Source organism: Notechis scutatus, chromosome 6 (genome assembly GCF_049901735.1).
Source record: "Notechis scutatus isolate UNSWTSFEM ecotype Mainland chromosome 6, rNotScu1.2, whole genome shotgun sequence".
In the NCBI taxonomy this organism is placed as follows: Eukaryota; Metazoa; Chordata; class Lepidosauria; order Squamata; family Elapidae; genus Notechis; species Notechis scutatus.
The window spans coordinates 28,666,823-28,690,592 of NC_142014.1; the positions used below are offsets into that span (position 1 = coordinate 28,666,823).

The following is a 23,770-nucleotide window of genomic DNA, read 5'->3' on the forward strand; positions in this document are numbered from 1 at the left end:
AGTGGCCCACATTAAAAATGAAATTCTGTTGCCTGCTCTCAAGAGAAAATATATATTTACCTAAACACCTACATAACACACACATATATATATACACACGCTATGTACATACATAAATATATACCTCCATATACACACACATACACACACATACACATATACATATATATGTATGGTATTCAGCTTTGTTCAGGTATTTTCCACGTCATTATACTTGTGCTTTTAAAGTTGTAGCAACGTTTCGGCAGAATCTCATCTGCCATCATCAGGCTTCTGTATTGTGTTCATCTGTGTGTCAGACTTTCACAGCCGTTTCTGTTTTAAATTTGGTGCTAGCCTCATGCTTTGTTAGAATGATTTTTTTCTTCATCCTGATTTGTTGGGAGTCTTGGTCTGTGTTATTGGTCTTGGAGTTTGCTCCCAACCAATCAGGATGAAGAAAAAAATATTCTATCAAAGCACGAGGCCAGCACCAAATTTAAAACAGAAACGGCTGCAAAAGCCTGACCCACAGACGGACACAATACAGAAGCCTGATGATGGCAGATGAGATTCTGCCGAAATGTCGCTACAACTTTAAAAGCACAACTATAATGACGTGGGAAAATACCCGAACAAAGCTGAATACCATACATGTAAGTACCCGTGAAAACTTAAGAAAATACACACACACACACACACACACATATATATAAATCACTGTCCATTTTGAATTCCTAGTGGAAAGCGGAAGACTTCACGAGGTTGATGCTATACTGTGACTGAATCTAGATGTTCAAAAAACCAGAGCGATTTATTTGTCCCAGTTATCTCAGCCCCTCGCGAGACGTTGCTGACCCTGTGGGATATCCGATACTCACTTGAGTAGATGCACGCAGTCAATCAGTTCACAAAGCTTCTCCGTCTTTCTATCCCAAATCTCCACGAAATAGCTGTCCTTCTTTGCCAAGTAGATAAACTTGTCTACCGCTATAGAAATAATGTTGGCGTTGCAGTAGTCCTTGTGACATAACCTGAGACACATACACACATACACACACACAAAAGGAAATCAGAAAATGATGTTGTGGCGTTTACAACACAGGCCACATGGCACAAATGGATTAAGGTGATAAGCAATCCAGAAGAGAGACAACCTGATAAAAACCTAAGCAAGTCAAACGTACAACTGACTCGTCTTCGTCTCAATGAGTTTGTGGGTAGCCAAATCGCTGGACAATGATAATATTTTGGATCCACAGCCGCCCCAGATTGTACTTTTGTCCGAGGAATAATTTGATTCACTTAAACACATCAGTGGAGTGCTGTCACTTCCAACGAGAACCGTCTTTAAGGGTGTGGCACATTGGCCCTGCAGAGAAAACACAAGAAAATAAAGAAAATAAACAGATTAATAGGGTTACAAGGATCCTTGGCATGCCATAGGTATACCATCACAGATCTATACAATTCCATTTCGTTTTATTGCTCCCTCTCTTCCTGCTACTATTTGAGTAGCACCTGTCAAAATTGAAGAAAGCATAAACTTTCTATATTAATGCAAAGTGAAGGGTTTATTACAAACATGTCTGTCACTGATTACATATCTCTTGGAAGATTGCAGTGAATATGTACCTTGACTGCTCGGTCCTCAAAAATGGCCAGCTGTCCATTGGCTGTGCCCACCAAAAAGACATTCTTGTACTTGCTGAAATGGAAGGAGGAAATGCACAAATGAATTACATTTAAATTTAAATGCATTAAATGAATTCAGTGAAATAAGATTGGCAGCATTGAAGCCATGCAGTTAAATGTGTAACCCTGGAGATAAGAAAAGCTGAAATGGCCAGCCCGTGTACTCAAAGGGCAAGCTAAATATGTCCCCCTCAAAACAGCCGCACCATTAGCCCTGTGCCAAAAGTCAGCAGTAATTCTGATCACGTGGTGCTCAAATCATACAATGATGTCTAAATAGGGATGAAGAACTAAGTCGTTTCATTCGCAAAAAATCAACACTTCTGTATTTTTAAGACTGTTTTGAAGCAATGGGCAGTATGGAATGGAATCTAAATTCAGCCAAATTGAAGGACAGGGGTCGGCAACCTTAAACAATCAAAGAGCCTCAGAGGTCCTAACCGGAAGCCCCCTGTTCAATTGCGGAGTTGACCAGAACTCCGGTTCCCTCACCATAGTCTCTCCTCCTAGCACAACGTCCTTTTTCCTTTGCTTGCCGGAACTCCAAATCCCCCACCATAGAGTCTCCTCCTAGCACAGCACCCTTTTTCGTCTGCCAACCGGAACTCCGGTTCCCCCACCATAGAGTCTCCTCCTAGCACGGCGTCCTTTTCCCTCTACCTGTCCTAACCGAAAGCCCTATCGTTTGTGGAGCCGACCAGAAAACTGGCCCCTCGCCATAAAGTCTCCTGATATGTTGTGCTTTTCCTCTCCCTAACCGGAAGCTCCTCTCAACCAGTGACAGGGAGCCACAGCAAAGGATGAAAGAGCCACATGTAGCTCCAGAGCCGTGGGTTGCCAACCCCTGGTGTAGAAAGAATGGCAGAACCTGGGGGCAGAATCAAAAGAGACATCAGCAGAGAATCTCTTTGTAGCCACAACAGTGGTGGGATTCAATTTTTTTTTACTACCAGTTCTGTGGGCATGGCTTAGTGGGTGTGGCAGGGGAAGGATACTGCAAAATCCCCATTCCCTCCCCACCCCACTAACCTGCTTTCCAGCTCTGTTCTCCTGTGCAGGGCAACCAAAGGAGACCCAGCCAATCAGCTGAGACTTGGGAGGCAGAGAATAGATGCGGTTGGCGGGGACAGTCAGAGGTGGGATTGGCCGGTTCTCTGAACTACTCAAAATTTCCGCTACTGGTTCTCCAGAATGGGTCAGAACCTGCTGAAGCCCACCTCTGAGCGACAAGCAAACTAAGCCAACCCACCTTGAATTCATTTGACCCTTATCTAACTCTAATCAGGGACTGTTCATTGAGAAGATTCCTGCACGTCGATTTTTAGCAATACATCAATTTAATTTAGGCATTCACAAAGGGACCTGGGGTCTTTTGTGCCTGACACGTACTTATGCTTTGACGGGGGACTGCAGTAAAGGCAGGTGACCGAATCTGTCATCGTGTGAAACCGATGCTTGCGCTCTCCATCTTGGGTGTGAAAGGCCCACAGGGATCCTGACTGGGTTCCTGCAATCACCCAGTTCTCCTTCTCTGCAGAAAATGTCACCAAGGCCAAGCACAATATCCTACTATCTTCAACGTCCTGGGAGAAGAGAGGGAGGGGAGAAAAAGAGGAAGCTTTGGACCACGAATTCATCAAAAAAAATAAATAAATAAACAGAAATATAAATCCTAACGGTGCGCTCGATGGCTTTGAACTATAATGGCTTCATTAATTAAAGCAGTGGTTCCCTGGTTTTGTGGACCGGCGGTGACCACGGTAGCAGGGGGAGAGAAAGAGCGGGTGGTTCTACATAACCATCGAGTTCAGTGATGGCTAACCTTTTCATCGTCACATGCTGAAAGTGCGCGTATGTGTGCCTGCACCCATAATGCAATGCACGCATGACCCCGGCGCATGCATGCACAACCCCCCCACATGCACGTGTCTCTGCACATTCGCGCATGTCTCTCGCGCACTCACCACCCCCCAGCAGATACCCAACAATCAGCTGGCTGGAGGGAGGCGCATGCGCATGCACAGTGGATCTGTTCTGGCCGACAGTTCATGTGCTGGCAGAAATGGCTCTGCTTGCCACTTCTGGCACACGTGCCATAGGTTCGCCATCATGGATCTAGTTCCACTTGCACAAGCAGAGGGCTTGCGTGCTCATCGCTCGCACCAATGAAGCATCACGCGCTTGTGTGCATGCCTGCCATTTGCAGAAGTGGAACTGTGCGTGTGGGTATGGTCATCTGCCATTTGTACAGGACCATGTCCCGGGCGTTGCTGACCTTTGAATTAAGCATCTAGGGCAGTGTTTCTCAATCTTGACAACTTTAAGACAGGCGGACTTCAACTCCCAGAATTCTCCAGCCAGCCATGGAGAATGCTGGGAGCTGAAGTCCGTCTGTCTTAAAGTTGCCATGGTTGAGAAACAGTGGTCTATGACAGGGGTGTCAAACTCAAGGCCTGGGGGCCAGTTCTGGCCCGCGGGGTGCTTCGATCTGACCCGCGGTGCTTCTGCCAGTGAAAATGATGCTTGAGAGGGCCGTGTGAGCCCCTCCCAAACTCCTGCAGAGGGTTTGCAGGAAGCCGTCCCAGCCGAAAACGGAGCTCGGGAGCCTGTTTTTGCTGGCAGAGCGTTCGGGCTGCCTCAGGCGTCCTGACACAAGTAACGTTGAGCTGGCCACACCTGCCCTGGCCACGCCCTTCCCCACGCCCACCCAGGTCCAACACAACCCTGACGCGACCCTCAATGAAATCGAGTTTGACACCCCTGGTCCATGAGATTCAGTATCATTCCATGGCTAAGTCCACAGATGCACTGAGCCAACATATAACGAAGCATTGCTTCGAAGGTCAACCTTGAAACCTACTTCACAGGTGCGTTCATCGGTATTTATATCGACAAAGGACAGCTGGGCTTCCCCTCTGCCACCACTTCCGAACCAGATCCCGCACTTCTTGCTACTTTGGTTTGTAGCCACCATGCACTCCGACGCAAAAGGAGAGGGCACCGGAATGTGTCTCAGGAAACAAACCAGCTCTGCGGAGTTCAACATTTCATAGACCTGCGGATACCATATTAGAACAGAGTAGAATAACAGAGTGGGAAGGGACCTTGGAGGTCTTCTAGTCTGAATCCCCTCTAGCATTTCAGACAAATGGCTGTCCAATCTCTTCTTAAAAACTACCAGTGTTGGAGCATATACAACTTCTAGAGGCAAGTTGTTCCACTGATTAATTGTTCTCACTATTAGGAAATTTCTCCTTAGGTCTAGGTTGCTTCTCTGCTTGCTTAGTTACCATCCCTTGTTGTCCCGCCTTTAGGTGCTTTGGGGAATAGCTTGACTCCCTCTTCTTTGGGGCAGCCCCTGAGATATTGGAAGACTGCTATCATGTCACCCCTGGTCCTTCTTTTCATCAAATTAGACATACCCAGTTCCAACAACCGTTCTTTATTTGTTTTAGCTTCAGTCTTTAGCTCCATCTTCGTTGCTCTTCTCTGAACATTTTTCCAAAGTCTCAACATCTTTTTTACATCATAGCGACCATAACTAGATGTTAGTCAACAACACAATAGCATCTTAAGAGCGTCTATCTTTTACTAAATGTTTTTGCATGTAAAATGTCAGGGTTCCGGCGAATGCCCTAATTAAATCATGAGCCGCGAGCCAAGCTTCAAAAGAATCCAAAAGATTTATTAAGAGCAGCATGCCGGCATTAACCAAAATGAAGCCAACTCTGGCATACGTAATTCACAGTCACCTGTGATCCTGTTTCCCCCCTCCCCCCGGGTGTTTCATAAATCAGATTCTCCAATGAAGCACATTCACAGTCTGGGTGTCATCAATCACGTGCTCCAATGAAGGATTTTCCCAGGCAGTAGCCTAGCTACAATCTTTGTGAGATAAATGTGGAATGGTTTTAAACTGCTGTATTTCTCCTTCAGATTTCCACCCCCCCCTCTTGTTTATGGCAACTCAAAAATAGGCATAGGAATGTTTTATGAGTTGGTACAAAAGTTCCTAACGCTAAAATCTATAGCACTGGGAACATTAGTGTCTCATTTACTGTCTACTGAGCCTACCTGGTCAGATGTAGGTCTTTCTTGAGGATTTTCTTTCAAACATTTCTTAATTAAATCTTCAAATCTTGGCCAGGGGGCACAGCCGTACTCTTTGACAGGATCTAGAATAGATCATTCTGAGAGTAATTTGGAGAATCGCATTACAGAGACTAACATTTGTTTTGCAAAAGCACCACCTGAATTTGGTGGTTTTGTTAGAAATTATGTTTATATATAGCATCACAGAGCAAACAAACATTACAGCCACCATGTGCTTTACTGCTGAACTGTTCAACTGTAACAGGAAACAGGAAACTCTACTTAGGACAAAACAGCATAGATCCAAACTTGTAAACACTGCCAACTACTGGCTGAATACTACTGTAGTGGTTGCATAGAAATACATTCCAACAATGAATTCCAACAGGTTTCCTTGCAGAGTGCAGATGTTTCATTACCAAGGTAAATAACATTATCAGTGCTTGGTTTTAGCCCTGGGAATGTTCTGGTTAGTTGGTTAATGAAACATCTGCAAGAAAACCACCAAGCTCAAAGAGCATGAAGGACTCTGCAGTTCAAACTTGAGCTACAGAAATTATTGGACATGACTGAACAGAATTTTTTTTAAAAAAATGCTTAAGATTCTAGTTTTCCTTATAATCCAGATTTGGAGTTTTTTGCATTATAACCTTTTACCTTTATTTAAAAAAAAAATCAAATAAAATTCAAACATATCCAAATTAGGACTGAGAATGCACTTGTTTCTGTGTTTTGTTTTTACATTTGCTGGACAGATTAAGATAAAGTAGATTATTACAAAAGTACAAATGTATATTGCGTATAATAACCAGACAGGAAGGAAATGGAACATACCTGGCAGCTTTCCGTGGATAGCTAATTCATCAAATTCATTAGGAAATTTTATGCCCTCTAATATTCTCCCACCAGCTGTCAAAAGGTCATACAGCAGCAAGCCAAATGAATAAACATCAGCTTGCTGGTTGTAAATAACATTTCCTCTTGCAACTTCTGGTGCTCTAAATCCTTTTAAAAAGGAAAGAAAAATAATCCACGAATCATTAATTGTTACGGTCTTTATTAGGCAGATGCTGTTCTTGTTTTAATTTAAGAATCTTAAATGATATTAAATGTCTTCAGAACACATAAACAAGAAAATCAAAATATTATTATTATTTTCCCAGTATATAAAAAGGCTTTATTACTTTAGAAGGTATGAATAAGCAGCAGTGGGATTCTACAGGTTCGCACCTGAATTCGCTAGAATCGCTTGTTAACATTCTAAGCAGTTTGGAGAACCGGTTGTTAGAAGAAATTACTGGCCTAATCCTGTAAGGAAGGCAGGAAGGAAATATTCTGGTGTTGCTTACAGAAACTCCTCTCCGTTGACCCTTATTACCTTTTTGGTAGGACTGGACTTCCTGTCTCAGGAATGTCTCTGGAGTTTTTTTCCTCTCCTTTGCTGGTACTTTGCTTGTGTGGAGTGACCATTCAAAGTGACAATGACACTGAAAAAAGTGACTTATGACCATTTTTCACACTTACGACTGTTGCAACATCCCCACAGTCATGAGAGGCCAGGTGAGGAGATGCGTGCCTCGATGTGAGTGATGTTGAGTTGGCCACGCCCAGCCAGTCACATGACCACCAAGCCATGTCCACCCAGTCACATGACCACCAAGCCATGCCCATCACCTAAGTCATGCCCACAGAACCGGTTGTTAAAAAAATTTGAATCCCACCCCTGTGAATAAGCTATATAAAATCACACTATATATACATACTGTATGCGTGAACAAATTTGATATACAAATACCAATCGATTAGTAATGCTACACAGAAAACGAGTCACAAGAAAGGGACAAGAAATAAAACTTCAAAATAAATAGAATTTAACTACTGAAAATCAAGACAGTTAGAAAAACCTTGTAACAAAAACCCACTGGCAACACACACTAACAGACATAAATTAGAACTTCTGAATGCGTATTCAACTTCCAATTTCACCTGAGAACCTCAGAAAGTCCTTGTTACTCAGATGTAGGAGCTACTAAGCTGTTGGTACCTGGTGTGCCTTCGGAGGTTTTTATTCCCATTCGGCAGCAATATTGGGAAATGCCGTAATCAGCGATCTTGGCAATGACCGCTGAATTGGGATAAAGCGTGAACAGCAAGACGTTGTGAGGCTTTAAGTCGCGATAGATGATCATGGAAGAATGTAGATACCTGTTATGAAAAAGAAAATAAGAGAGGCACTGAGAGGAGTAGAAATAACACCAGGTACATATAATGGGTGCTTATATCCCAAAGATTTAGAGCACGGGTGTCCAACTTTGGCAAATTGAAGACTTGTGGACTTCCAAAATTTCCAAGCCGGTCATGAATTCTGGCAGTTGAAGGCCACAAGTTATCATGATTGGTGAAGTATGGTGGCGCAATGGTTAGAATGCTGTATTGCAGGCTAATTCTACTGACTGCCAGGGGTTCAGTCCTCACTGTGTCAAGCTGGACTCAGCCTTCCATCCTTCCAAGGTGGGTAAAATGAGGACCCAGATTGTTGGGGGAAATAGGCTGACTCTGTAAACTGCTTAGAGAGAGTTGTAAAGCACTGTGAAGCAGTATATAATTTAAGTGCTATTGCTATTGGGCACCTTATATAGATATAGATGTATAGACAGAGAGAAAGAGGGAGGGAGGGGGAGAGAGGGAGGGAGGGAGAAGGGAGAGGGAAGGAGAGGGAATGAGAGAGAAAGGGGGAGAGGAAGGGAGAGAAAGGGAGAAGGGGAGAGGGAGAGAAAGATGGGGAGAGGGAGGGAGAGGGAAAGAGAGGGGGAGAGGGAACGGGAGGGAGAGAGGGAGGGAGAGAGAAAGAGGGGGAAAGGAGAGGCAAGAGAGGGAGAGGGAGAGAGAGGAAGGGAAGGAGGGAGAGGGAGAAAGGGAGAGGGAAAGAGGGAGAGGGAGAGAGGAAGAGAGGGAGGGAGAGAGGGGGAAAGGGAGGGAGAGGGAATGAGAGAGAAAGAGGGGGAGAGGGAGGGAGAGAGAAAGAGAGGAGGAAAGGAAGAGAGGGAGAGAGAGAGAGAGAGAGGGAGGGAAGGAGGGAGAGGGAGAAAGGGAGAGGGAAAGAGGGAAAGGGAGAGAGAAAGAGAGACAGGAGAGGGAGGGAGGGAGGGAGGGAGATACATTCATACATACTGAAAAAGGAAGAGGTTTGGTATTTTTTTACCTCAAGCCATCCGCCACATGCAGAGCTATCCTGTGCTGTAAGGTTCTGGTTAGACCGGCGTTTTCTTGCTGCAGCAACTGATCTAAGGAGCCCTTGGGGGCCAATTCCATGACCAGCATCCGGGGACGCACAGACGCAGCCATCAGGAATACCAGGCTTGGGTGGTGGAGGTGACAAAGCACCGTCAGTTCCTAGGCACAGCAAAACGGAAGTGAAAGGACAGCCATACTCCTGCCATGCTTTCTCAAAAGTGCTTTTCCCCCCACAACCCCCGCAAGGCAACTGGGCTGGCCTGGTTTGGTTTTTTTCCTTGAGGAGGAGGAAGAAGAAGTTTCACTTCTCATCCAAGAAGCTTCATCGGTTGTGGGAGGGTTGGAAGGGTAGGTTTTGAAGGGTGTCCACCCCGAAGGGTATGGCCAAATGTCTATGGAGATTCACGGTCTTCTGGGCCATAGTGGATCAAAGATGCTCTTTTCAAAAGGCAACTGGACTGTGTTTTTTTTTCAGAAGGAGGGAGGGGGAGGAGGAAGGAGGGAGGGGAGGAGGAGGAGGAGGAGGAAGGAGGGAGGACAAGGCAGAGGAGGAAGGAGGAGGACAAAGTGAAGGTGGAGGAGGAGGAGAAGAAGAGGAGGATGGAGGAGAAAGTGAAGGTGGAGAAAGTGAAGGTGGAGGAGGAGGAGGAGAGGAGGATGAAGGAGAAAGAGAAGGAGGGAGGAGAAGAGGAGGAGAGGATGGAGGGAAGGAGGAGAAAGTGAAGGAGGAGAAAGTGAAGGTGGGGAGGAGGAGGAGAAAGGAGGAGGAGGATGAGAAGAAGAGGAGGAGGAGGAGGAGGAAAAGTGAAGGAGGAGGAAGAGGAGGAGGAGGATGGAGGAGAAAGTTAAGGTAGAGGAAGAGCAGGAGGAGGATGAAGTGAAGGTTGTGGAGGAGGAGAAGAAGAAGGAGAGGAGGAGGAGAGGAAGGGGAAGAAGAAGAAGAAGAAGAACAACCGTAACATCTAAAACAACAACGTTTGAGGCAACCATGACCTGGATGAGTGAGAATCTCCACAGACACAATGGTATGTTTGCAGCGTATGCTACAGAGAGATTTTCCCAGCCAAGTCTCTGCCTCACAGATCCCAAGCGTCACAAACGGTTTCAGAGAAGTTGATAAGGCTCTTGCATCGACAAAGAAAAAGCAGACATTAAAAAAATGTAATAGTTGAAAATAAATAATTTATTCCCCCAAAATCAGCAACGGGAAAAAAAAAAACACCTAGCAAACCCTAGTTTTATTCTGGAATCATGCCACAATAGGCCACGTTGAAAATGGTTTGGCCTGTATGAGGATATTTGCCACCAATAATTAATGACCCCTGTCGGCTACAAGGTCGGTAGCCATTAATTAAGTTGCGCTCTTGTGATTTCTACACGGTAATTTATGGCTTTGTGATTTATTTTGCAGACTGCGAATTGACTCACCTGTCTCAGAAGCCGAAGGGACGTGTGTTTATTAAAAATCTTTACAGCTACTTCTTCACCAATATATACAGCACGATACACAGATCCAAATCCCCCATCGCCTTTCCGACAGAAAATATGAGACAATATTTTTTTAAAAAAATAGGCTACATTTCCTGAATTTATAGCAGAATAATTGCCTAGATAGTCGAAACACCGTTTTGGCATATTCTAGGTTAAGAAATCAGAGCTGAAATAATTAATTTTTAATTTGATAGAATTCCCCTCAAACCAGCAAGATTGAATTTGTAAAATATACTGAACTAGCAGGGTACCCATGCTTCGCTACGAAACTATGTAGTTGAGCTTAGTTTTTGGGGAGGAAAATAAGGGGGGAGAAATTCTGCCTCTGCCTACCAGCATCCATCGGTATTCATCTGGCTAGCGTCCTGTCAGTCTGTGTGAGAGAGTTGAGGGCTGTTTGGAAAGTGAAACAGTATTTTCTGTGTGAACAAGGAGGAGACAGCAAGGAGCCTGGGTGTGGCTTAGCTCAACTGTTCTGTACTAAAGCTGCTTGCTGCTGTGAAACTAAAATTGAAACTCCTCTCTGCTTGTGTTTTGCATTTGGGAGAGATTTCTTTTCAGGTGGGGAGGGGGAGTAGAACAACTTACCATCAGAGCTTGTTAATAATAATAATATAGGAAATACTAATGCTCTGATGGTCATTTCGAAAAATCCTTTCTTAGTGAGCACCTAGAAGCCCAGAGGAACATACGTGCCAAATTTCAAGTTTGTAGGCTTTACAGTTCTGGAGATTTTGTGATGATGCGTGCGTGGTATTTCACTTTTATATATATAGATAACAAAGTAACAGAGTTGGGAGGGACCTTGGAGGTCTTCTAGTCCAACCCCCCCCTACTCAAGCAGGAGACTATATCATTCCTTACAACTGCTGTCCAATCTCTTCTTGAAAGTTTCCAGTGATGGAGCACTCAAACACTGATTAATTTTTCTCACTGGTAGAAAATTTTTCTTTTAGATTGGTTTTTCTAGGCTTGTGCATCCATATTGAGCGTACTCCAAAATAATTCTACCTTACCTCCTGAATGAAATTCCTAAGTTCATAGAACATTTCTAACGATGCCAATTAAATTAAAAATATTGCTATTTTTAAGGTTGATTGCAGGTAAGGAATATCACTACCAGGGTCTGATGCAGCATTTAAAAATCTCCCTCAACTTCATCAACAAACAACTGTTACATTAAGATTCCTAATTTCATTTAAACGAAGTCTTTGGCCTCAAGAGCTTTGGGTGCACTGTTTGTCTTTCTTAGCTGTAGGACGCAACACAACGATTGCCTTTACCGAGAAGGTTCTCTGGAGCTTGGTGGAATTCCAGTTCATCATTATTCAGCATGATGTTTCTAGGTAAATCGGCCAAAATCAAATCGGGAGCAATTTGAGCTATTGGAACAGTAGACTTTGGTTGATCTGGATTTATTAAGAGGTCACCTTGATGGATAAAGAAGAATAGATATGGAAGTGTAATCAGTTAAACGCAAAGATAAACTAATACTGTAGAACAGGGGTGTCCAACCTTGGCAACTTTAAGACTTGTGGACTTCAACTCCCAGAATTCCTCAGCCAGCAAAGCTGGCTGAGGAATTCTGGGAGTTGAAGTCCACAAGTCTTAAAGTTGCCAAGGTTGGACACCCCCGCTGTAGAACCTCTACTTTCTTAATCACCGACACATCAAACCAAATTCCACTGTAAAATAGAGTACAATAACAGTTGGAAGCAGTTGGAGCAGTGGTGGGATGCAATATTTTTTACTACAGGTTCTGAGGGCGTGGCTTGGTGGGCATGGTGTGGTGGGTGTGGCTTGATGGGCGTGGCAGGGGAAGGATACTGTAAAACCTCCATTCCCTCCCCACTCCTGGGGGAGGGTTACTGCAAAATCTCCATTCCCTCCCCACCCCGCTAACCTGCTTTCCAGCTCCGTTCTCCTGTGCAGGGCAACCAAAAAAGACTAAAAAAAGACGGGGGGTGCTGCAAAAAAAAGAAGCCACACCCACACAGTCACATGGCCATGGCCACAGAACCGGTAGTAAAAAATATTTGCATCCCACCCCTGGTTTCATGCTACATGAATGGACAAGAGGAACATACGGGCCAAATTTCAAGTTTGTAGGCTTAATGGTTTTGGAGATTTTGTGATGATGCATGAGTGGTCTTTTGCTTTTATATAGAGAGATTCTTGCTGCATGCTAGAGAGTGATCAGACTATTATTTTGACATAAAAAAATACTATGAAATTGACAGTAAGAGGTATACATTTATTACTGTAAACCGAAACAGTATTTTGGAATGGATTGGTCGAAATACTGTAATAAACCTACCTTCCTCTGCCTTTCTAAGTAAGTCATCAAGCAATATTTTCCGATGTTCTTCTCCGTCCTCAAAGCTGTACAAAGCCCATTTCTTCAACAGCGTTTCTCCTTCGCCACAAATGTCTACTTCCAGTAAACCCGGGAACCACTCCTCCATAAGAGAATCAATGTGATCTACAACTTGCCCCAAAATGATGCAACCTTGAGAAAGTCAGGGAGGTAAAAAAAAAAAAAAAAGAGGAGTAAAAATTGTGTTTTGCTGCACCTGTAATTAGAAACACAACGTGTTCTGACCCAGCTCCCCAAACACGACAAACCCTTCTGTAGTTGAAGCAATGATTCCTTTATTAAGGGCGCCAGTCGCCCTGGCAAAAAGTTTCTCTCTCTCCTCAGGCTAACAAGTCTGTCCAGCAGGGAGGATGAATAGTTGTCTGCCACATCTATTCATCTCCGCCCCCTGCCTTTTATCCCCAGAGCTAGGGTGGGGCTAACTAGCAGTGGTGGCTCGTCTGTCCCAAGGACCGGCCCATAGATTTCCACTGCTCTCCTCTCCTCTGCCTTCTGTACATCCACGCATCAGGCACTGGGCCCAGCTGTTCCTCCTCTTCCTCATCAGCCACATCCAGACCTGGGGACTGTTGACTCCCCATCTGAGGGCTGATGGACAGCCCAGGCTCCGCCTCTGTCTCCCTCTCTCTGTGCCAGCTCCATTCCCTCTTCCCCCTCAGAGCCCTCAGGTTGCCTTGATACTGACCCTGACTCCCACACCTCCTCCTCCTCCTCCTCTGATTCAGCTGCTGGAGGGGCTGGTGGCCGACAGGCCACAACACAACATCTTAATTCCCCCCTCCCTCCAGAAGGTTAGGACGAATATTTAACCTTTTCTGCAAGAAGGGACCGTGATTTTTAAAAAGCTGTTTAGGCTGTTTTCCAGAACTGCAGATTCCACCAGGGTGTAAGCTTCTGGGGACCAGTTCATATATATGCCTTGCCTCCAGTACATCTTGTTAGGGCGAAGAGCTCGTTCTAAGAAGAAAAGGAGGGATGTTAAGTCCGTTTATATATATATATCTATACACACACACACACACACATATACATTGTAAATTCACATACGATCCCTTTCTCTGGCATGATTTTATGCGCGGGATAAATTTATAGTCTCAATCTATCCAAACAGGATCCTTAAAAAATATTTTTTTCATCACAGATTGGGGGGAAAATGTTTTTTGAGAAGAGGAGAGTTAGAAACATGAAGTATGCAAAAACAAGAAAAACAGTCATCTTTCCCAGCCTATACTAACAATAACTTTTTGCAATCTTAATTAATTTGAGCCCAAGAATGGAAAAATCTGGAACAAGCCTCAGGTTCAAATATCAGGTTGGGAACTTTTCTCAATATTTAGTCATCATGAGATCAATACATGTAGTACCCCTGCTTCCTTAGGGTTTAAATACTACTTTTTTGACCTTCACATTAATCTAAATATCTACCTTGGCCCAAATTATTTCTACTGTCACAAATTAACAGTGTTTGGAATCCTAATATTATGAAGATATGAGACAGGATGTCTGAGACCCTTCATAGTTTTAGGATTCTAAGTATAAAATGTCTTAGAACCTACATGGCATTAGGTATGTCTTAGGTAAATAACACATGTGTTCCAGATCCCTAAATGAAGTCCCTTAAATATTTAAGTTTGCATTTATAAATATTCATAATCTAGCTACCTATCTCCAATTCACAGAAGTGCCTTTCTGTTGGAAGATCCTTTGCAACAAAACCAGGATAACCATTCCAAAATGTCATATAACAGCCTGATCTTTATCTCTTTGTACCCAAAAGTAGTTCCCATTGAAATTGGACAAATGCAAGCAATATTTTCTGTATCAAATTTGGTTCAGCCTACAGCATCTCAGAGCTCCTGCTAAAAACGTAACGTGAATTAAGCAATCGTGTAAGTGACTTTAAAACCAAATACCCATCATACGATTCAGTGGGCAAAGAATTTTGGAAGTAATGTGATGCTTGAACAATGGGAAAACATGTGGACAAAGGGTTTAAAATTTACATTAAATTAAATTATATAGAAAATTTCTATAAGATGATGTATTGCTGGTATATAACACCAGATAAGTTATCTAAGATGTACAAAGGTATGTCAAATGAATGTTGGAAGTGTAAAAGTAAGAATAATCTATGGTGGACATGTAATACATGGGAAAAATTTGGAGTATGATTCATATTTTAATTCAGAAAATTTTGAAAATGGAGATAAAGATGAAACCAGAATGTTTCCTTTTGGGTCTAATGGAAAAAAGACCTGGAGAAAAAAATTTGGGACTTTGTTATATATGTTGACAGCAGCAAGATTATTGTATGCACAAAAGTGGAAGGATACTTTGATTCCTACTATGGATGAACGTTTGCAGAACTTGATGGAGTTGATGGAATGCTTATTTTTCTTTTTCCTAATCCTACTTCACTTCTCTTCCCCTCTCTTCCTTCCCACTGCTTTCCTATTTACTTTCGTATTTTATATCTTATTTTATCTTATAACTCAACAAAAAAATCTTAAACCAAAAATAAAACCAAATACCGATCATGGAACTAAGTGGTAATTCAGCTAATTTCTTAAGAACACAGACTTTTTGAACAGATTTAGCTATTTTCCTTCCATTCTTGTACCTCTTCCAGAAAGCATGTATGAAGACACTTCAAGCAGTCGATTAATTAGCCTGGACCAAAATCCCATTGGAAAATATGGCATCTCATACAATCTTATAATAAGCTCAGAGTTTTCACAGTGAGGCAATTCTATCACAGGCCGTTGATCTGACAAGCTTAAAGAGAAAAGAAAGAAAGAAAATTTAAAGGGGAGCTATTTTTCACTTTTTTAAAAAAAATTTCATTCCCCAAGTTGACAATGGGGTGACAGTCAAAAGGAGCAGATTATCTTCTTTGAGTTATAATTATTGCCGGACATAAGGGACTAAAAAGTCCCTGTGATTTATTGTGCACCTTGGGATTGTTGCACAAATGGTAGCAAATGTCTAAATTTGCTTCGGTGACCCCGATACAAATCAAACAATAAAAGAAAATATTTGTAGCTCAGGGTGGAATGGAACTTGTGGCAACGTAATAACTCTAGGCTTATTCCTCTCTTGACTCCCTCTCCAGTGGAAACCTATAATTTCCAATCTATATATTTACCTATTGTGAATACCCATTTCACATATTACGATTTAAAGAAAGCAAACGGTTACCAAGAAAAAACAAGAAGCAACGGGTGGAAACTAATCAAGGAGAGAAGCAACTTAGAATTAAGGAGAAATTTCCTGACAGTGAGAACAATTAATCAGTGGAACAACTTGTCTCCAGAACTTGTGGATGCTCCAACACTCGAAGTTTTTAAAAAGATGTTGGATAATTGTTTGTCTGAAATGGTGTAGAGTTTCCTGCCTAGGCAGGGGGTTGGACTAGAAGACCTCCAAGATCCCTTCCAACTCTGTTATTCTATTCTATTCTATTCTATTCTATTCTATTCTATTCTATTCTATTCTATTCTATTCTATTCTATTCTATTCTATTCTATTCTATTCTATTCTGATACTGACAAAGGAGAATATTTGTAGTTCAGGATTGGCATGTGGCGTCCTTGGTGCTCTCTGAGCTTGGTGGTTTCTTTTGCAAATGATTCATGACCAAACTAGATTATCAGTGCTAGTAGGAAGTGAGTTTTGTATTATTTGCATCTTGATTGTGGGTCTAATGTTAATCTTAGGGTTAATCTTTGCTCCTCTGTGTGTTGATCATTGGTGGGGAGGTTATTTTGGAATGTTGTTTCCTTTCTAACAATCAAGAAGCAAAGAAGGCAAGGAACTACCAACTCAGACAAATAAGCTAACAGTATACAATAGTAAGGAATCACCCAGACCATTCCCAGCAACACTGACAGGGAAAGCCAGTGGTATATAAAATGAGAGCAAACCCCACTCCCTTCTAGCACTGATGATGTTATCTAGTTGGGTCGTGAAACATCTGCAAGAAAACAATCAAGCTCAGAGAGCACCAAGGACTCTGCAAATTTAATAATTCACATCGTCTCTTAATGAAGTTATAATGTATGAGATGTTATTTGTACCCCCTGCAAATGCCTGTGATGACCCAGAGTGTAACACAAACGTAACAAAATCCAAAACATAAATAAATGTCCTTTAATGCCTCCAACTTGGCCCCACTGTTCAATAATTCTCAGTTGGAGATAAAATGTATTCAAAAATAGTCTTCAAAAGAAAGCAATACAGTCCGAACTTAATGAGCAGATAAAGGTGAAATAAAAACTAAAACAAACTACAATGAAGGAATTTCCACAACGGACCAAGATAAGTAATTACCAACTTCAGGGAGATAACAAGGCACAATCTGTTAGAAGGACACCAACCAAGATAACTTCAGCCCAAAATAAAAGACACTTTGCTTCTGGCAATGCTGTGTTTTAACTGTCTCTCTTATATACTAGTCTCCCCAGCTGCAACCAATGAGGGGGATCATGGCCGCTTCCTCTCTCGTAAGCCAAGTTGTTGCCTTCTCCATTCCTCCTTGCGTGTCCTAGGATGAAGAGGGGATGGGCCTGGTTCTTCCTCTGACTGCCCAGCCGGCCTGTGCCCTTCCCCAGCCTCCTCCACATCCTCCAGAGCCACACCTCCACTCCCTGTAGGCTGTTCTTCCTCTCCCTCAGAATCCAACTCTACCAAGGGCATGACAATGCCCATGTAACAATCAATTCTAATTTTTGATTACCTGCTTGGAATAAGCAGTTGATCTTCCCCTAACGGCAAAGCAATTTGGAATTTCTCTAGAAGCTTGAAGTATTGGCACTTGCAAATCTCAGGGAATTTACTGTTCTTTAGCAGGGATTTTTCAACATCAGAACGCTTTATGATCCCTTTGGGGTATTTGGTAAAGCCATCCACCTTCACCGTCAAGATCTACGGAAGAGAAATCCATCTCACAAACCTCACTCCGATTGGCTTAGTTTTAAAAATCATGTCATACGTCGAGCTTTCCGCTTCGTTTTCAAATACAAAAGAAGAAGAATATTCTTCATTGGCCAAGTGTGATTGGACACCCAAGGAATTTGTCTCCGGTGCAAAAGCTCTCAGTGTACATGCAAGTAACAAAGTGATAGATCACAAATCATAAAAAGGGATAAATCATAAATCATAAGGTACAATCGTAATGCCTCACACACAAAACTGTTACACACAAAGCAGTATTATTTCTCTCCTATCAAGAACGTAAATGAATTATAGTAATAGATAAAAATATACATATTGTTATTAGAATGTATAGCCTGTTAAATGACTATAAGATGGAAAATATAACCTATGTACTATAATGAGATTAGAGAGGGACTTGTGTGAAAAATATAACAGTGGCACAACTAATATTAAAAGGGGATAAATATTGGATAATACAACCTAAGATGAATATATGAATACCTGAATGATGTAATTTGTTAAACTCCACAAATATGACTATTAAAAGTATAATACAAAAATGATATTAAAAATATAGAGAATGATACTAAGTAATATATGAGAATATTGAATAAACAAAAGCTGATACATGTAATATTAAATTAATATTAAATTAGATAAAAAATGGTAATATTAAAGTTAGGGTCATGTTTATTATTAAAATGTTAAATGACCTGGAACAACACTGTTCACCTAATGATGTATGTAAAGAAATAAAAGTAAAAATGTATTTTTTTAAAAAAATGTGAATGAAGAGCTACTGAAAAGTTTCTCAAACCTGTATTCATATTATTTTTATACCTTTATACAATATCCTTATTATTGTTTTCCCTGTTAACTGTTTTGTGACAGTCATTAGATGACAGGCTAACAATTTGTAAACAGATTTAGTAATTGTTTAGAATTCTTCTGGCCTGTTTTATAAGGCGTAGGAAATTAATATTGTCATATTATATTCATCAGCATTCAGTTAGGGAGGCTGTTATGTGTCTTTTTTTCCTAAGACAATTTTTTAAAATGTCTTTTTATTTTTTCATTGTTTTTTTAAATATAGTCCTCGATTTATCATCACAATTCAGCCTAAAATTTCCATTGTTAAGGGAGACATTTAGTAAGTGAGTTTTGCCCCCATTTTACTTTTTTGCCTCCATTGTTAAGTGAATCACTCCAGCTGACAAGTTAGTAACCCAGTTGTTTAATGAATCTGGCTTCCCCCGTGGACTTTGCTTTCTCAGGTCACAAAAGGGCCTCAAGACACGGCGACTGTCATCAACATGAGCCAGTTGCCGAGCATCTGAATTTTGATCACGTGACTGTGGGGAATGCTGCAATGGTCATGAAAAAGTGTGAAAGACGGTCGTAAAGTCACTTTTTTTCAGGACCATCGTAACTCTGAATGGCCACTCAATGAATTGTCTGTAATTTTGGGGTGTTTTGCATTTTAACTTTCCCCAAACAAACTAAATATCGTACAGAAAAAATTTTATCAGACCTGGAAGATAAGAGAAAAACAATGTGTTGTGATCTGCCAGCAGACGGCAGCAGTCGGACAGTGGGGAGGGACATGGGCCAGTCCGGGAGTCTGGGGAAGACTCGGACGAGGGTCCTGCATCCAATACAGAGATGGAGCCAGGGCCATCTGGGAGTATCTGGCAGCAGCGAGGAAGAGGAGCAAGGGGAGCCTGTTCCCAGTATGTGTTGCACAGAGCTGCCAGAAGGCAAGAGCAGTTAAGATAAAAGGGCGACTTGGCTTGAAGGTGATTGGCCCCTCCCATAAGGCATAAAGAAGGAGCAAAGGGACAGGAGCCTTTGCAGGAAGCAACGTTGTTCGCTCTGTTCGGATTAAACCTTGAAGCTCTGTCTGGACTTTGTACTTTGGTTGGTTTTTACAGTTAATTTGGCACTTTAGTTGGCAGCAATTAAAAGGAGATAAAGGTGGGTGCTTATCTCGAGGGACTGTTTGGGACTCATAACGGGCTGGGAATGCACATAATTCCCAGCTGTTGAAATAAAAAGAGGGTTGTTTGGACTAAGCATGTGCTTAATTATGGTCTCAGGAAACATAACCTAGCCAAGGCAGGGAACACAAGGTGGGAGAGATGACAATGGAGACACCGCCAAGGCGCTTTCCCAAAAGACAACTGAGACTGACCTGGGCTATGATTTTACACAGCCATTTGGGATCGACAAAATAGAGATTTCTGAGCTGAAGGGCCGGATCTTGGAAGTGCAACAGGACACCTAAATAAAAAAAAAAAGTCCTTTTTAGTATGTATCAGTGTGTACGGAGTATTTTAACAATAGTACGGTTTATTGCAGGTGGTAGTCCTCAACTTACGACCACGATAGAGCCCAACATTTCTGCTGCCAAGTGAGACATTTGTTAAGTGAGCTTTGCCCCATTTTACGACCTTCCTTTCCCTCGGTTGTTAAGCGAATCACCGCAGTTGTTAAATTAGACACACAGTTCTTCAGTGAATCTGGCTTCCCCACTGATGTTGCTCGTCAGAAGGTAGCAAAAGGGGATCACACAACCCCGGTTCACTGCAACCGTCATCAATATGACCATGGGGGGAACGCTGCAACCATTGTTAAGTGTGAAAAACAGTCATAAGTCACTTTTTTCAGTGCTGTTGTAACTTTAAATGGTCACTAAATGAACTGTTGCAAGTCGAGGACTGGCTGAACTTTAAAATTCACTATCCTTTGTTCAGTGGAGGAGTCCATCCCTCTCTCAGCCCAACCCTCCTCACAGTGTGCTTGTTGCTGGGAAAATGGGAGGAGAAGAACTAGAATAGAATAGGATAGGATAGGATAGAATTAAAGAAGAGAAGGCAATTACAGTAGAGAAGAGGAGAGAATAGAAAAGAAAACAAAAGAAAAAGAAAAAAAGGATAGAAAAAAAGAAAAGAAAAAGAAAGATTAAGAATAGAGAACAGAATAGAACAGAAATAGAACAGAAATAGAACAGAACAGAATAGAATAAACATAGAATAGAATAGAATAGAATAGAATAGAATAGAATAGACATAGAATAAACATAGAATAGAATAGAATAAACATAGAATAGAGTAGAGTAGAGTAGAGTAGAGTAGAGTAGAGTAGAGTAGAGTAGAGTAGAGTAGAGTAGAATAGAATAGAAGGTGGAAGGGACCTTGAAGGTCTTCTACTCCAACCCCCTGCCCAAGCAGGAGACCTTACACCATTTCTGACAGAGGGCATCCCAGTCTCTTCTTGAAAGCCTCCAGTGATGAAACTCCCACAACTTCTGAAGGCACCTTCTGTTCCATTGGTTGATTGTTCTCACTGTCAGGAAGTTTCTCCTTATTTCCAGGTTGAATCTCTCCTTGTTCAGTTCCCATCCATTATTCCTTGTCTGGCCTTTGGGTGCCTTGGAAAATAGCTTGACCCCCTCCTCCTCTCTGGGGCAGCCCCTCAAATATTGAAAGGCTGCTATCATGTCTCCCCTGGTTCTTCTCTTCCCTAGACTAGCCAGGCCCAGTTCCTGCAACTGTTCATTGTATATTTTACCCTCCAGTCCCCTCATCATCCTGGTTGCTCTTCTCTGTACTCTTTCTAGAGTCTCAATGTCTTTTTTATAGTGTGGTGAGCAAAACAGGATGCAGACTATTGGGTTTGTTGGCCTCCTTCAGTAACTTATCAAGTAATAAAAGCAAGACAACAATCAAATAAATAAGCAAACTGCCCAACTTAGTGCAACTTTTTTTTGTTAAATGAAAAATGGGATGGCAGACCCACTGACTATCACAATCCAACGGCCATATATTTTTACCCGATTCGTTCAGAAAATGCACTGCATGAGAAAGTTCGTTTTCATCCAATTGCAGCTGCTTTTCTTGCACCAATTCATAAAGCTGATCCTGGCCAATCACGGGGAATTCAGCCGGCAATGTTTTGCGTATTTCAAAAATGCTCTTTTCAAGTTCTAAGTAGCTGTCTGGAATTAACTGGCCAATCACAGGCTGGTCTCTGATCTGCAGGAAATAAATGAATGAATGGATGGATGGATGGATGGATGGATGTGCACCTCTATAACTGTCTGGTTTGGTTCTGCAACCCAAGAAGACAGACACAGACTTCAGAGGGTAATTAGGGCTGCAGAAAAAACAATGGCTACCAACCTGCCTTTCACTGAGGACCTGTATACTGCACCCCGAGTTAAAAAGAGGGCTGTGAAAATATTTAGACCCCTCATATCCTGGATATAAACTGTTTCAACTCCTACCCTCAAAACGACACGAAAGAGCACTGCACACCAGAACAACTAGACACAAGGACAGTTTTTCCTGAACGCCATCACTCTGCTAAACAAATAATTCCTTCAACACCGTCCAACTATTTACGAAGTCTGCACTACTATTACTATTAATCTTCTCATCACTCCTTATCCCCCATCCCCTCCCACTTGTGAATGTATGACTGTAACTTTGTTGCTTGTATCCTTATGATTTATATTGACTGTTTCCTAGTATGATTTGGTTGCTTATTGTAGCCTATGACTATTAAGTGTTGTACCTGATGATTCTTGACTCTTGACGAATGTATCTTTTCTTTTTATGTACACTGAGAGCCTTTGCACCAGAGACAAATTCCTTGTGTGTCCAATCACACTTGGCCAATAAAGAATTCAATTCTATTCTATATTCCAATATTTATTCTATTCTATTCTATTCTATTCTATTCTATTCTATTCTATTCTATTCTATTCTATTCTATTCCTATTCCTATTCCTATTCCTATTCCTATTCCTATTCTATTTCTATTCTATGAATGTTGCTCAACTATTTCGATGAATACCTTAGGGATAAATTGTACTTTCCTATCGTCAATAATTTCTCATGAAACATGGATTGCAGTTTGGGCTGCTCTCGAACTTGGAATAACAAGGTTGGAAGGGACCTTGGAGGTCTTCTAGTCCAACCCACTCCACCCTGCTCAAGCGTGAGAACCTCTATACTATCCCGGACAAATGGTTGTCCAAACTCTTCTTGAAAATCCTCTGCCTTCCTGAATATTGAAAAGACTGAGCCATTGAGAAGGACCAGGCATTTGAAGTAAGCCATAAGGTGGCTTGTTTCATTGTGGTTTAGAGTGCCATGCAAATCCAGCTATTGTGTTTTGTAAACTATGATTCTTGGCTTTACAATCTGGTGTGAATCTGGTTGACTGTACCTTAGTCGATAAGCAATTGCTAGATAAGTCATACCTTCGGCAGTGATAACAGAAAAACAAGAGTTGGAAGGACCTTAGAGATCTAGTCCAACCCATCACATTTAACATTAAGCAGTAATTTCCCCGACTGCTAATCAAGCAAGATTGGATGCAAATATGCATGAGACATGCAGCTTTAGCAGAACGTATCAATCATTTAATTATGGTTGGCGCAGTGGTTAGAATGCAGTATTGCAGGCCGACTCTGCCCATTGCCAGCAGTTTGATTCTGATCGGCTCAAGGTTGACTCATTTTTACATCCTTTCAAGGTTGGTAAAATGAGGACTCAGATTGTTGGGGGCATTATGCTGACTCAGTAAAGCACTTAGAGAGGGCTGTAAAATGGTATATAAGTCTAAGTGCTATTGCTACTCCTTCTCCCCTTCCTTCCTTCCTTCCTTCCTTCCTTCCTTCCTTCCTTCCTTCCTTCCTTCCTTCCTCCCTCCTCCCTCCCTCCCTCCCTCCCTCCCTCCCTTCCTTTCTTCCTTCCTCTCTTATTCCCTTTCTCATTCTCCTTCCTCGTGGCCCAGTGGTTAGAATGCAGTACTACAGGCTGACTGTGCCCACTGCCAGCAGTTCGATCCTGTGCGGCTCTAAAGGTTGACTCAGCCTTCCGTCCTTCCGAGGTTGGAAAAATGAGGACCCAGATAGTGGAGGGCCATATGTTGACTCTATAAACTGCTTAGAGGGTGCTG

General features: G+C 42.1%; 1 protein-coding gene across 2 annotated transcripts in view; it reads right to left on the reverse strand.

The window, feature by feature from the left end:
* LRRK2 (leucine rich repeat kinase 2) overlaps nt 1–23,770 on the reverse strand; it is a 103,948-nt gene that overhangs the window by 7,363 nt on the left and 72,815 nt on the right. For both annotated transcript variants that reach the window (XM_087967784.1, XM_087967783.1), the window contains exons 32-48: nt 21,636–21,837; nt 19,995–20,083; nt 17,604–17,791; nt 15,489–15,643; nt 13,679–13,825; nt 12,809–13,000; nt 11,775–11,921; nt 10,429–10,529; nt 8,969–9,159; nt 7,811–7,971; nt 6,601–6,771; nt 5,749–5,849; nt 4,535–4,729; nt 3,064–3,257; nt 1,615–1,687; nt 1,167–1,351; nt 861–1,013 (exon numbers count right to left, since the gene is read on the reverse strand). In XM_087967784.1, coding sequence (XP_087823910.1) covers nt 861–1,013; nt 1,167–1,351; nt 1,615–1,687; nt 3,064–3,257; nt 4,535–4,729; nt 5,749–5,849; nt 6,601–6,771; nt 7,811–7,971; nt 8,969–9,159; nt 10,429–10,529; nt 11,775–11,921; nt 12,809–13,000; nt 13,679–13,825; nt 15,489–15,643; nt 17,604–17,791; nt 19,995–20,083; nt 21,636–21,837 — 2,645 coding nt within the window. The remainder of the gene's footprint in view (nt 1–860; nt 1,014–1,166; nt 1,352–1,614; nt 1,688–3,063; nt 3,258–4,534; nt 4,730–5,748; nt 5,850–6,600; nt 6,772–7,810; nt 7,972–8,968; nt 9,160–10,428; nt 10,530–11,774; nt 11,922–12,808; nt 13,001–13,678; nt 13,826–15,488; nt 15,644–17,603; nt 17,792–19,994; nt 20,084–21,635; nt 21,838–23,770) is intronic.